This window comes from Esox lucius, chromosome 19 (genome assembly GCF_011004845.1).
Source record: "Esox lucius isolate fEsoLuc1 chromosome 19, fEsoLuc1.pri, whole genome shotgun sequence".
NCBI classification, from domain to species: Eukaryota; Metazoa; Chordata; class Actinopteri; order Esociformes; family Esocidae; genus Esox; species Esox lucius.
Window position 1 is genome coordinate 6,433,462 of NC_047587.1, and position 15,525 is coordinate 6,448,986.

General features: G+C 42.4%; 1 protein-coding gene across 7 annotated transcripts in view; it reads left to right on the forward strand.

The window, feature by feature from the left end:
* fgd4a (FYVE, RhoGEF and PH domain containing 4a) overlaps positions 1-15,424 on the forward strand; it is a 67,429-nt gene extending 52,005 nt beyond the window's left edge. For all 7 annotated transcript variants that reach the window (XM_010883294.3, XM_010883296.3, XM_020040396.2 and 4 more), the window contains 13 exons: positions 4,400-4,489; positions 4,687-4,832; positions 5,180-5,336; positions 5,546-5,684; positions 5,790-5,848; positions 6,064-6,210; positions 6,313-6,485; positions 9,639-9,669; positions 9,752-9,832; positions 9,952-10,077; positions 10,270-10,407; positions 11,718-11,858; positions 11,967-15,424. In XM_010883294.3, the coding sequence (XP_010881596.2) occupies positions 4,400-4,489; positions 4,687-4,832; positions 5,180-5,336; positions 5,546-5,684; positions 5,790-5,848; positions 6,064-6,210; positions 6,313-6,485; positions 9,639-9,669; positions 9,752-9,832; positions 9,952-10,077; positions 10,270-10,407; positions 11,718-11,858; positions 11,967-12,218 (1,680 nt within the window). In that variant the 3' untranslated portion in view covers positions 12,219-15,424. The remainder of the gene's footprint in view (positions 1-4,399; positions 4,490-4,686; positions 4,833-5,179; positions 5,337-5,545; positions 5,685-5,789; positions 5,849-6,063; positions 6,211-6,312; positions 6,486-9,638; positions 9,670-9,751; positions 9,833-9,951; positions 10,078-10,269; positions 10,408-11,717; positions 11,859-11,966) is intronic.
* The last annotated feature ends 101 nt before the right edge of the window (positions 15,425-15,525 follow it).

The following is a 15,525-nucleotide window of genomic DNA, read 5'->3' on the forward strand; positions in this document are numbered from 1 at the left end:
AGTGTGGCTGTGAAGTGGTTACACAGAGTGTGCAGTGTGTCTATATGATTCCAGTGTTTATGGTGATGCAGGTGTTTACCCTGGCAACCCGAGGTCACATGTATTTATAATCTTATGTCAGATGTCAAGACCTGTGCCTTTTATAGCGGTGGGATCTCGTCTGACGGACTTCTACAGTCTACTACAACCTGCACCTTTCAGACCACCTCCCACTCTGCTGTAGTTCTGCTGTATTTCGGAAGTAGCTAGCCGTTGACTTAGTTCTTACTGTGCCCACTGTTCCTTCGCTAGTTATTTTGGGGACCTAACAGATGTCAAACACTACAGCAGCTGAAGAGTTTGATTTGCACCACAGTGACCCTATTGAAGGCCTTGCTGCCTGGCCGTCCCAGTGGCCCACTGGCGATGATAACTATCTGTCGCTCAGGCTAGTATGTTCACTGAGCAGCAGATAAAAAACAATATGGTACTGCATACCATGTGGATGGTACCTTGTACCATTGTAAATAAGTGGCCTCTGTACAGTGAATACAGTCTCTATAGGTTACTTGACACATTTAACAGAGATTACGTCCATGGATGGTGGCAGTTTGTTTTAAAACAAACAAGAAAGAGAAACTAGGTACGGAACATCATTTGCGAATCAAACATGTTCATTTAACTAATTGAATTAGAAACCGATTACTGTAGATGGCTAACTAATAGCTATATAGTACTTTTAATGACAACAGTGACCTTTAACTAGTTCTTTTCAATTTTGGTTTCAGATAACCATATTCTCATGTTCTGTTAAAACAGTTGTAATTTAAAATAGACAGAAGAGGAACAGAATGAAAAGACTTGTTGTCTGTATACAACTGTAAGAACATTGGTGGTGGGAAACATATTTATAGTCTACTACAACCAAGTGGCGACACTGTGTAAAATGCTAATAAAAACAGAATGCAATGATGTGCAAATCATTCATCCCTGTATTTAATTGAAACTGAGAAATGTTATTGTTTTTGGAAAAACATTTGATGCCAGCAACACGTTTCCAAAATGCTAGGACAGGGGCATGTTTACAGGGGCATCTCCTCTTCTTTTAACAATACTTGATTTGCTTGATATAGGATTTCAGTTGCTGAACAGTTAAGGGTCTCTTTTGTCGTATTTTTTGTTTCATAATGAACCAAATGTTTTCAATGGGTGACAAATCTGGAGTGCAGTGGGAGGTCAGTTCAGCACCCAGACTGTTTTACTATGAAGCCATGCTGTTGTAATACGTGCAGAATGTGGTTTGGCATTGTCTTGCTGAAATAAGCAAGGCCTTCCCTGAAATAGACATTGTGTGGATGGCAGCATTTTTTGCTCCAAAACCTGCATATATTTTTCACCATTAATGGTGCCTTCACAGATGTGGAAGTCACCCATGCCATGTACACTAATGCATAACAAGCCGGATGGCCCCTCTCCTCTTTAGCCCGGAGGACACAGCGTCCATGATTCCCAACAATTTTGAGTGGTCAGACCACAGGACAGTTTTCCACTTCACTGCTCTTTTTATACCCAATCATGTTACTGACCTGTTGCCAATTAACCTATTTAGTTGTGAGATAGCATCACACAACTTTTCCAGTCTTTTGTTGCCCCTGTCCCAGCTTTTTTGAAAAGTTTTGCTGGCATCAAATTAAAAGTGGGCACATATTCTTCAAGAAACAATGACATTTCTCAGTTTTAACATTTGATGTTGTCTTTGTACTCTTTTCTGTTGAATTTAGAGTTTACATTTTGTGCACGTCATTGCATTCTGTTTTTCTTTACACTTGACCCAGCGTCCCAACTTCTTTGCAAACAAGGTTGTACTTTCTCAATCAACATAATATATTTTTGTTCTTAGTTTTTTATGTAGTTAATGTATTTCTTCACAAATTTCTATCAAGCGCATTCATTCGGAGAGAGCAATATTTCTTTGCCCTCACTCTAACCTGTTTTTCCTGAGTGAGAAAGTAGCGTCTCAAGAAACACAGTTCAAAACTTCAAGCGATTTATGATGTTAGACATGTCAGTAGCAGTTTGTCCATCGCATCATAACCATAGCTCGTAGCCAGTATAGTTTGAATTTGTCCTCAACTAATCCTAATTGGTTTTGACCCTGCCCAGATTCCATACCCAGTCTCCAGTGTGGCAGACTTAATCTCTAACCACTATGGTTTTTAAGTCATACATGTGTGCCAGAGTCACTGTGCTCAGCTGCATAAATACTTTACCTTCCTTGTTCATAAAAAAACTTTTTGTCCCTAGTTATTTGGACAGAGACAAAAGTTGTTATGGCTGTGTATTTCAGCACACTGAATATAACATGAAAACTGAAATGTGGTTAAATTGCTGACTGGCAGCTTTAATCTCAGGGTATCTAAATCCATAAACCACTGTAGTCATTATTAATAGAGGTGCATTTTACTTTGCAATGCAGTACGCTGCTTTGTTTGTCTTTCATTCAGATCCACTGAGGAATAGGACCAAGAACAAAAGTAATTGGAACATTGACTGGCTGCCCAGCTGTTTCTTATCCAGATGTGTCATTTCATCATTACTGTATGCACAGGAGAGCTAACGAACGATCTAGAGATGATTCTAGGTGTGGCATTTGCAGTTGGAGTCTGTTGAGAAGTGTTTGTTACATTTCTGAAGTAGCAAGAACACACTGGAATGACCAGCAATAGCAAACATCCTTTTAGACCATGGATGGTCACTGTATTGGATGAGTGAAAAATGTTGTGCAATGGTTTTAACCGTGAAGCAGATCAGGCGACCTCAGATAACAGAGGTTAACACTGGTAAGCTAGATAGATGGATAGAACAGCTAGCTTTGTTTATCTTATTTTAGAATCAACCTCCTAATTTAATTTATTGAGTAATATAGTGTCAGAAAATACATACAAACATTCTTAATTAGCACTTAAAAGTCTTGAAAAAGAGTTGAAAAGGAAGGTTTTGAGTGAGGAACAGAAGGGTTAAAATTAAGAGCGTTCAATTTGCAGTGGTCTCTTAATTTTAACCCTTCTGTTCCTCACTCAAAACCTTCCTTTTCCGGCACTGTATTTGTTTTGACAAGGTTTAGGAAAACACTATCCCAAATGTACTGCTGAATCTAGGTTTCTAAACGGTACGCTAAATCACTGGTTTGTGTTGTGTAGACCATACTGTTAGAGTAACCTATGAAGGGGGTTCTTTCAGTATCAACAGCACTTCTCTCTTTGTTCATTGGCCTCATTTACCAACTTTCAGCCGGTAGTTTCCGGTCTTTAGAGGCTCGCCCTACGCAACACACACACACACCCTCCGCAGAAGCACAACCTAGACCACTTACACACACCATCCACAACACAAAAGTGTATCCCCAAAGAATATTCAGACAAAATACATCCAGACCACATAAAAGGATCATAGAAACGAAACACTCATAGGTGAAGCCCTGGTCACTATGACAACCAGGAGTTTCCATTTGAAGTTGTGCTGCTTGTTTGTTTGTGTGTGTGTGTCCACTATAACAAAACAGGAACCTATCGCAACATGGCAACCCAGCATTATTAGGACAATGCGGGAGTGAATGGTGACTGACATTGGGGAATTAAACTTCTCCACTACGTCAAATGTCACAAAGTGAAGTTTTCTAACCTTTCTTTAAACACAATGTAGATTATTCTCTAGCGAGAATCCCTTTCAGCTATAACAGTGGTTCCAAAAACAATACTTCGCAAATCTGTAAACTAATTCGGATAAGTAATGTAATGCGTTCAGATTTGCCATGGTTATCTCACAAGTACTGTTTAGAGCATTAGACGAGTCATTTAAATATTGATGGTTGTTGTGCCCGTAAGCAAATTGCATAATCTTTATTGCGCCTGTGAGTTCAGCAGTTAAGTTACTGCCACATTGCGAGACCAGGGCTTGAATCCTGCTGTCAGATTAACCCCCCTGGGTCCTGCAGAGTGTAGTGCAGTTTACCAGCTCTGTCTGGGTTTTGGGTCTTAGTAATCGAATACGGTTGCTTTGCTTGTGCATGTCTTTCGGCGCGTTAGGATTCCGGTGTAGACTTCCAGGTTGAGTGAGCAGTGTGGGAAGAACTATTAGAAAAGAACTAGAATGGCATCGGATGTGCTTCGGAAGATGCATATCTTCACATGTGCTATCAAGAAGCCACTTGAGTTGCTGCGAAGAAGCAGGGTCTTAATCACGAATTGGATATCACGAAAATAAGAACAGGGTAAAATATACAAATAAAAGAAATGTGTTCACTGTAGTAACTTTTAATAGAGGTAACTCCACTGAGTTATAGGAACAAGGCCATGTCTATGTACCAAGACTCCATTTCTCCAAATCGTCCCATAGCCAACTGAAATACCATTTATTTCAGGAGACCAAGGAACAGAAGCTTTATAAGATTGCCACTGAGCTCTTAATGACAGAGAGGGCCTATGTCAATCGGCTCAAACTGCTGGACGAGGTGAGTGCTTGAAATGTCATTTTTTCATTCCTTTTTTAGCAGGTAGAAAACATATGTTAGAGAGAGGGACATATTGATGGTGTGTCCTGCTGAACACTGACCTAGGTACAAATCAGAGTAAAAGGAAGACAGTTGTCATTTTTGTGGTAGAGTTAGAGTAGTATAACTCAGCCAGTCATATTGTTCCAAAAATGCAGGTGTTCTGTGGCAATCTCATGGAGGAAGCACTGAAGGGCACGTTCCCGGTAGATGTGGTAAAGAACATCTTCTCCAACATCTCCTCAATCAACACCTTCCACAGCCAGTTCCTGCTGCCTGACCTGGAGAAACGCATGGGAGAATGGTGAGCTTCATATACACTTACATACTTACTGGACACGGTCACCAGACACACTCATTCAATACACACGTTTCCATATGAAACATGTATGTATGTAAATATTGCAGAGCCAATTCCTAAATCAGCCTGTGACTCATTTAGACTCAGTAGTTAGTAGTAGTTGTTTCCTAATCTTGATCCAATAAGAACTCAATTACTCACTAAACTGGGAAGCTGCGGTCAGTCTGTTAGAAAGTAATGCCTGAACAGGGATTGTGTAAATCATCCTTCCTTTGGTGGACTTCCTGTGTAGAAGGGTGATCAATCTGCCTACCTAACTGGCACCCTCCCTCCCTTCTTCGTCCCTACAGGGAGTCCACCCCCCGTTTGGGGGACATTTTACAAAAGCTTACACCCTTCCTGAAGATGTACGCAGAATACATCAAGAACTTTGACAAGGCCATGGACCTGCTGAAACAGTGGACGGACCGCTCACCACAGTTCAAAGCCATCATCCATGAAATACAGGTAACTAATGTCAATTCTAAACAATGGCCCGTTTCAGGAGTGCGTATGTCTGGGGGTTTGCTTGAACAACTTGGTTGTAAACTCTGGGAATTTCGCGACCTTAATGTGGGATCACAGCACCGCAATGTTGACCTGTTCCACCGCTAGTTAGTGTTTGAAATGTTAAGCGTTGCACCTTGAAGTGACATGTGTCTATTTGACTGTGTCAGAGTCAGGAGGCTTGTGGCTGCCTGACTCTGCAGCACCACATGCTGGAGCCAGTACAGAGAGTTCCCCGCTACGAGATGCTGCTCAAAGACTACCTGAAGAAACTGCCTCAGGAGGACCCCGACCGGAGAGATGCCGAGAGTGAGTAGAAAACGGAGAAATCACATAATATCGAACATTTAACTGCTTTGGATTACATTGGAAGGCTTCACTTGGGTCAACGTTTATCACCACTTCATTCCGCAGAGTCACTGGACATCATTGCCATGGCAGCCACACACTCCAACTCTGCCATTCGAAAATCAGTGAGTATATGTAGACGCCAATCTTAGAATCTCAAGTAAAAAAATATTTTGAGAAAGCTGCTGATCAAGAAACAAATGTTCTCGAAAACTTTGAGGCATGAAATAGAACTGATCCTAGATCAGTACACATATGCTGAGAAACATTTCTGGCCAGTGCTTGAATACAACCGAGCTTTTCTGAATAAGAACCCCATCCCAACCATTCTCCTTCCCAGGAGAACCTGAAGAAGCTGCTGGAGATCTATGAGATGTTGGGGGAGGAGGAGGACATTGTCAATGCTGCCAATGAGTTCATCAAGGAGGGACACATCCTGAAGCTGGCTGCCAGGAACACCTCGGCCATGGAGAGATACCTCTTCCTGGTGAAAGACCCCACACACATTTCAACATCCACATCCTCAAGTGTCCGGAGAATAATATTATCAAAGCAAGTATTTACCCCTCATTCTTTGTTTTCCCGTCAGTTCAACAACATGCTGTTGTACTGTGTGCCCAAGTTCAGCCTCGGAGGGCCCAAGTACACAGTTCGTACCCGGATTGGCATCGATGGCATGAAGGTGCTGGGAACTACGAATGAGGACTACCCCCACACCTTCCAGGTGTCTGGCAAGGAGAGGACTCTGGAGCTGCAGGCCAGGTAGGACTGCATTTACTAAAATATGCTATTACTGGCATAGAACCCCCTATTATCGGCATAGCCAACAGCAGTTTTGAAATATATGTTCTTGTATCAAGTAATCATTTGATCAAGTTGTCCATGTTTAGTGATTATTAGTGACATACAAATGTTAACTGGCATGGGATTGATAATCATTTCTGAAATTCCAGGGAAACATAAATATTTTTAGGTAGTTGGTTAGCGATGTGGCTAAAAAGTATGACCCCTATTATCGGCCACGTTACTGTTTTGTTAAAAAATATATATACTTTTTTTTTTTTATTGTGTTACAAATGGCTGATCACCGTTTTCTCTTAAGTGTTTGCCAGAAAGTTTTAGCTACCTTTCATGCCTTTTGGTGAAGAAGACTGATCACTTTGATAATAAGTGATGTCTGGTCTGTAGCACAAGGCAAATTTCATGATTTACAACTTCCACACATTCCATACATTTCTTTTAAAAACTCAAAAAATTTGTATTTAACATCCATACATTTCTATTAAAATGGTGGTGGGCTAGCTGAAAGGGTATATTTAACAACGTACGATTGTTTTCCAGTGCGTTTAAATTTTGATTTAGTTCTCCAACGTTAGTTCTAGAAACGTTTGATAATAGGGGGACGTTAGCTAGCTATCTTGATTAACTGACTTTAAGCAGATCTGGATGAGAGCATCCGCTAATTGGCCCAAACATAACATTGATACAGGCGCTCTATGGGGCTATGCATTTATAACTGCCATAATTCTATTCCTCCCTTTAGCCATAATACTTACTTGCTATTATTCGTAAAATGTCTTAATTGTAGGACAGCTACACTGCTACTGTAGGACATTTAGCCTGTTAATGTAGGACAACTAAATTACTACTGTAGGACAGTTAGCCTCCTACTGTAGGACAGTTACATTACTACTGTAGGACAGTTACATTACTTCTGTAGGACAGTTAGCCTCCTACTGTAGAACAGTTACATTACTAATGTAGGACAGTTAGCCTGCTACTGTAGGACAGTTACATTACTAATGTAGGACAGTTAGCCTGCTACTCTAGGACAGTTACATTACTAATGTAGGACAGTTAGCCTGCTACTCTAGGACAGTTACATTACTAATGTAGGACAGTTAGCCTGCTACTGTAGGACAGTTACATTACTAATGTAGGACAGTTAGCCTGCTACTGTAGGACAGTTACATTACTAATGTAGGACAGTTAGCCTGCTACTATAGGACAGTTACATTACTAATGTAGGACAGTTAGCCTGCTACTATAGGACAGTTACATTACTAATGTAGGACAGTTAGCCTGCTACTGTAGGACAGTTACATTACTAATGTAGGACAGTTAGCCTGCTACTCTAGGACAGTTACATTAGTAATGTAGGACAGTTAGCCTGCTACTCTAGGACAGTTACATTACTAATGTAGGACAGTTAGCCTGCTACTGTAGGACAGTTACATTACTAATGTAGGACAGTTAGCCTGCTACTCTAGGACAGTTACATTACTAATGTAGGACAGTTAGCCTGCTACTCTAGGACAGTTACATTACTAATGTAGGACAGTTAGCCTGCTACTGTAGGACAGTTACATTACTAATGTAGGACAGTTAGCCTGCTACTCTAGGACAGTTACATTACTAATGTAGGACAGTTAGCCTGCTACTCTAGGACAGTTACATTACTAATGTAGGACAGTTAGCCTGCTACTTTAGGACAGTTACATTACTAATGTGAGACAGTTAGCCTGCTACTGTAGGACAGTTACATTACTAATGTAGGACAGTTAGCCTGCTACTGTAGGACAGTTACATTACTAATGTAGGACAGTTAGCCTGCTACTCTAGGACAGTTACATTACTAATGTAGGACAGTTAGCCTGCTACTGTAGGACAGTTACATTACTAATGTAGGACAGTTAGCCTGCTACTCTAGGACAGTTACATTACTAATGTAGGACAGTTAGCCTGCTACTCTAGGACAGTTACATTACTAATGTAGGACAGTTAGCCTGCTACTGTAGGACAGTTACATTACTAATGTAGGACAGTTAGCCTGCTACTGTAGGACAGTTACATTACTAATGTAGGACAGTTAGCCTGCTACTGTAGGACAGTTACATTACTAATGTAGGACAGTTAGCCTGCTACTATAGGACAGTTACATTACTAATGTAGGACAGTTAGCCTGCTACTATAGGACAGTTACATTACTAATGTAGGACAGTTAGCCTGCTACTGTAGGACAGTTACATTACTAATGTAGGACAGTTAGCCTGCTACTCTAGGACAGTTACATTACTAATGTAGGACAGTTAGCCTGCTACTCTAGGACAGTTACATTACTAATGTAGGACAGTTAGCCTGCTACTCTAGGACAGTTACATTACTAATGTAGGACAGTTAGCCTGCTACTCTAGGACAGTTACATTACTAATGTAGGACAGTTAGCCTGCTACTCTAGGACAGTTACATTACTAATGTAGGACAGTTAGCCTGCTACTGTAGGACAGTTACATTACTAATGTAGGACAGTTAGCCTGCTACTCTAGGACAGTTACATTACTAATGTAGGACAGTTAGCCTGCTACTCTAGGACAGTTACATTACTAATGTAGGACAGTTAGCCTGCTACTTTAGGACAGTTACATTACTAATGTGAGACAGTTAGCCTGCTACTGTAGGACAGTTACATTACTAATGTAGGACAGTTAGCCTGCTACTGTAGGACAGTTACATTACTAATGTAGGACAGTTAGCCTGCTACTCTAGGACAGTTACATTACTAATGTAGGACAGTTAGCCTGCTACTGTAGGACAGTTACATTACTAATGTAGGACAGTTAGCCTGCTACTCTAGGACAGTTACATTACTAATGTAGGACAGTTAGCCTGCTACTCTAGGACAGTTACATTACTAATGTAGGACAGTTAGCCTGCTACTGTAGGACAGTTACATTACTAATGTAGGACAGTTAGCCTGCTACTCTAGGACAGTTAGCCCGTGGTGAAACATTCCATTTGATGCACCACACAGGCATTGTCACCACACAGCATGGCACTTGACAGAGCATTTACTGCACAGTTCCACACCTGAAACCACAAAGTAATTTACTAGGTTTGTTTTTTCATTTGTTTCAGTTCTGAACACGACAAAGACAGTTGGATAAAGGTATATAATTATTTTTTTATAGATTTGTGTATTTCCTGTATATATCGAAGATACATCTGCTGACCGGGTTTGTGTGTTGCAGGCCTTTAAGGAGACCATTGAGATTTTCCATCAGAAGAATGAAACGTTCAAGTTAGCCTCCAAAGACGTGGAGGAAGTGTCTGTGAGTGTCATCACAATGAACACGACCTCTGACCTCATATTCTACTCCCACCTGTCTGTTGTTTGTTTTAAAATGTTGTCCCGTGTCTTAGCTCTGGTCGTTTCTGTGTCTCTTTGCAGACCGCCGAGTTAGGAAAGCGCGCCCCTCGATGGATTCGGGACAACGAGGTTACAATGTGCATGAAGTGTAAAGAGCCCTTCAATGCTCTGACAAGGCGGAGACACCACTGTCGAGCTTGTGGCTATGTGAGTAAGAGACGTGCGTCTCCCACTTTCCCACTCTGTTCACTCCATCTTCCTCTGTCGGTGTGCCTGTCTCTCTTAGCGCCCGTTGAAAACATATTCCACACATCCTGTTTGAGTGCCGGCTGTTTGGGCGGAAAAGACGGTATTCTGTTAGGCTGTTCAGGTGTTAGACCCATGTGTCTCCTGTGCCAGGTTGTGTGTTGGAAGTGCTCAGACAATAAGGTGGCCCTGGAATATGACAACAACAAGATGAATAAGGTGTGTAAGGACTGCTACTCCATCCTGACCGGAGAGGAGAAGGCTGAGGGCAAGAAAAAGGGCATTCTGGAGGTGAGGGGCGCACACACACACACAGGGACGGACACACACAGGGACGGACACACGCAGCTACACAGCGATGTACACACACACCTACACACACACACACAGCGACGGACACACACAACTACACAAAGATGGACACACACACACCTACGCACACACACACACACGGACGGACACACACAGGGACGGACACACACACAAGTTTGTACAGCTACCCTCATGGGGACCAGAAAATAGAAATTGCATGCTCCCTTGCCCTAAACCTAACGCTTACCCTAACCCTAACCTTAACCTAACCCTAATCTAACCCTAAACCTAACCTTAACCTCAATAAAGTAACATTTATGCCTAAACTTTACCTAGATGTAATGCCTAACCTTAACCCTAAACTTAACCAACAATGCCTGGACCTTAAAGAAACCCCAATTCTAACTATAAAATCAATTGTAAGTTTGACCCTAAACCTAAACCCTGAGCCGGAAATTTACTTTTGCCTCACGGGGACCGGCAAAAGGTCCCGATGAGGTCAATTTTTTCTGGTTTTACTATACTCATTGGGACATTTGGTCCCCATTCGTTCAGTAAGACCTAACACACACATACAGCGACAGACACACACAACTACACAGAGATGGACACACACACACCTACGCACACACACACACACAGGGACGGACACACACAGGGACGGACACACACACACAAGTTTGTATAGCTACCCTCATGGGGACCAGAAAATAGAAATTGCATGCTCCCTTGCCCTAAACCTAACCCTTACCCTAACCCTAACCCTAATCTAACCCTAAACCTAACCTTAACCTCAATAAAGTAACATTTATGCCTAAACTTTACCTAGATGTAATGCCTAACCTTAACCCTAAACTTAACCAACAACGCCTGGACCTTAAAGAAACCCCAATTCTAACTATAAAATCAATTGTAAGTTTGACCCTAAACCTAAACCCTGAGCCGGAAATTGACTTTTGCCTCACGGGGACCGGCAAAAGGTCCCAATGAGGTCAATTTTTTCTGGTTTTACTATACTCATTGGGACATTTGGTCCCCATTCGTTCAGTAAGACCTAACACACACACACAGGGACGGACACACACAACTACACTTAGATGAAAACACACACCTACACACACACAAACACACACAGGGACGGACACACACAACTACACATTGATGGACACACACACAGAGGTGGACACACACAACTACACCTAGATGGACACACACACACACAGATGAATCACACACCCCTGCAAATGGCATCTTGTCTGTTTCATAACATACTTCCTCTCTGTCCCCAGATTGAGGCAGCCCAGTTCTGTGGCAGCAGCATCATGTGTGGCTTCCTGCAGCACTGTGAGAAGAACAAGCCCTGGGGGAAGGTGTGGTGTGTCATCCCTGAGAAGGAGGCGTTGGTGCTCTACCTCTACGGAGCGCCACAGGTCAGTCACACACGCCACGTGGACGCCGACAATGCCCAGATGGGACACCTCTCCTGGAGCCCTATCTGTTCTGAATGGTGACAAGCGTTTTCCTCCCCCCTCTCTCAGGACGTCAAGGCCCAGTCCAGCATCCCCCTGCTGGGCTACTCCGTTGAGGACAGCGTCCGGGCCGCAGACCCTCCCGCCAGTTTCCGTCTGTCCCAGTCCAAGTCCGTCCACAGCTTCGCGGCCGAGAGTGACGAGCTGAAGCAGCGATGGCTCCGGGTGATCCGTGTGGCGGTGACTGGGGAGGTCCCGGAGCGCCCACAACCCAGCGATGCCACGGACAGCGCCCACGAGACCAGCTCAGACAGCGCCTAGGCGGGAGGTGTCGCGTGAAACTGCCCCGAGGACCAGCAGAGACTGATCAGCACCCACGGACACTCCCGTGCTGCCCTCAAAGACACAAGGGCAGTGTGGAACCTCAGTGCTGGATAAGCTGCCCTTTCCTTCCAATCCCTCCTTCTCTTCTGAATGGATTGTAACGATCGTTAGCCATTGCATGGCTTGGCCCCACCACTAGAGCTGTGCTGGAGTGTGAAGAACACGATCCATCCCAGTCTCCACTGGAGCAGGCGCCTTAGGATATTCTCTGCTACTCCCAGACAGACTGGCATTATTCAGGGCTACCTGAATTTTTACACCTCAGAGGACCCCCAAGTTCCTCATTCCTCACTGGGGGGGGGGGGCCTGCAGCTTCTCCGATGTGGTTTTTCGTGTGAATCACGATGACTGGCTGGATTACAAGGTCTGTTCCTGGGTTGGGGTCAATTCTGTTACCAGTCAGTTCCGGAAAAGCATAGATCTGTATTTTCTACATCGACCAGAATTTTTATGGAATTTTGTGCCCCAACCCGGGTCTACACTATGAATCAACTTTAGGACCTGTATATAGTGCTACTCAGTTTTCCCTGACAAGAACAGATTTGTTGAGTACAACAGGGGTCAGCAATAAGTGGGTCAAAGGTGCCCTGCAATCAAAACTGGCCTCCAGAAGGGACATAAATTATTACATTACTGTTTTCTTCAGTCGCCAGTAATTCACTAAAGCTTTTATTTAGTTTGTGAAGTCTGGAGGAGATCTGTTGCATTTATGTACAGAGCACTTGTGTTCCATATGTTTTCTGATCATAGCTGTTGACGCTGCACAACAGGCAGGCAGGTCAAAATTAGCCCATTAGGGATTATAATTTTGTGGGCTACCTGAGGTAAAATATTTTAAGGATTTCAGTTTTTTAAGACTGAACCAAGACTTCTGCTAAAAATGTGTTTCATTTAGGAGACATGTTAAGAGATATTGTGTGATCATATATCAATGTAATCAAGTTATAAAATTGTCCTTCATTACTACAACCTTACATTTTGGGGGGCTTAGATGCGGTCAAATTATAGTAAACAAATTCCTATTTAATTATTATGAATGTGTTCTGGCCCCGTGAGCATCCGCTCCAATCAACAGTCCCACGGCTGAATTTAGTGGCCTACCTCTGCTGTAAGATGTGTACACCAAAGCAGTGTTCAGTGTTTTCAATCTTTTCACATGCCTTGTCCTATGAAAGCATTACTGAGGAAGGTCTCAGTCTTCACTTCTCCTATTATATTGTTTCACATCACAGTGACCAAGAGTCCTCAAGCACATGGGTGAAGGTCCCAGAATGACTTTAACAATTAGCCAGAAAAGCAATTCAGAGGATCACTCTACATAATTTCATTGCTGTAACCCTATAAGCTAATGGAAATATTGCTGAAGCATGGAAAACTCCTAAACTAACAGGCTTCAAACTGACCAGGCTGGGGGATGATGGCCTCTTCAGCCAGGCTTGGCATTATGGTAATCCGCTGCACTCCTCACAAGCTAAATGAACTTTTTTTTGTCTAGGAACTCAGAGGAAAATGTCGCAAAGCGACCTGTTAAGCAACCACATGTTGTATAAGGGTCAGACTTTACAATTGCTGTAATTGACAATGTGCGTCCTTTCGGGAAGCCTTTATACTCTAATCATTCATAGAAGGGGTCAACAACTGGCTGCAGCAAGTGGGTTTGTCTAAAGTATGATTTATTTGGGGTGGTGCGGGGGGGGGGGGTCACCAGACATTCAGCTGAAAATCTTTTATTTTAGGAAAACAGTTTTCTGACCCAAAATAGAATGTGATTGTGTCAATGTTATGAAGGTGTGTAACTTTTGTTATTTTCAAATTCAATCGCTTTGTGGGTTTTGTTGTTGACAATTTACATTATAAATATTTTATTTTTTTATTTTAGAATGTTCCTGCCTCCACGACTATCCAATTAGATGTGTACATATTTTATTTAATATTTTAATTATGTTCCAGGCTCCTCAACTATCCAGCGGACGAAAGTCCCTCAGCAGAATCTATTTGCCAACTCTTGCTTCATAGTAATGAATAGATACAGCCAGCCACTCAGCTAGTGATGAACCAATCCCACAGACCGTCTGTAGATATGTATAGACTGATGCGTCAAGATTCATTTGAATATAGAAGATACATACAGTGCATTTATATAAATTGGGTTTTTCCACATACTGACCAACAAGGAAGAAAGTAAGCTACCAAAACTCAGAACCTGTGTTTTTATATAGGTCACCACTCCACTAAGCACTGCTGAGGTAAACATGAAAACCATGCAGGGAAAGAAATGTAATTCTTTTTTTTCATTTTTTTTAATGATGTAATTAATTGTATTATTTAAGTAATTTATAGAATATGTGCATGTTGATTTGAAAGAAAAGTAGCACAAAGGTAATATCCATGAAATCCCTATTCAGGAATGTTTTGTCCCTCCATGCAGCCTGTAGTTGTCCTTTAGCCTAACTGCTAATCAGTCCAGTAACTTGGCTTTCCACAATCTGACAACAAGCCCTGTGTGTTACTATGGGCTTAGCAAGATTCATGAGAGATTATTGGAAACATGACAAAAGGGTAGATGTAGTGTGGGCAGAAAACATGCATTTGCCTGCTTTAGATCATACAATTGTATTGAGCTTAATCTGGACATATTGTGACCAGTTAACACACCAACTTCAGCTTTCTTCCTGGACTAGGCTTGCTGGCTGCCTGTCTTGTCATTACATCCAATTAAGTCCTACAAAGACAATAGAAAAAAGACATCCCACTACCTGATTGTCCCCAGTAAAGACCACTGGTTTACGTATTGTCCTTACCTCTCAAAGGGAGTGCCTCAGGGCGAGAAATCTAACTGGCTAATTATTTCCGGCGGGTGGAGCCAGGGGTTGATAAACTGGGCCTGTATCCTCCAAGCATCTGATGTGCCTATTACCAATGTTCATATGTTCTACAGTCCCAAACACAGTGGTTCAATGACACAGTGTTGATTTCACAGAAAATGCAGAAGAGCTATTGTGTCTCACAAGATCTGAACTGAAAACTAGATTTTGTATGTTTGCTCATCCCCCCTCTCACCCCGAGGTTTGAGAATTGACGCACTTTACTGTCTCATAAAGTGTACCGTGTAAGAAAATAAAGCAAGATTAAGTATTACTAAATTGTTTCACTGGTTGCTTTGGGTTGCAATTCTACTTTCACTCTCAGGCACGTTGACCTTTGCAGAGACTAAGAGGCCTGGTTTGGGTCCCGTTCTTCCTCT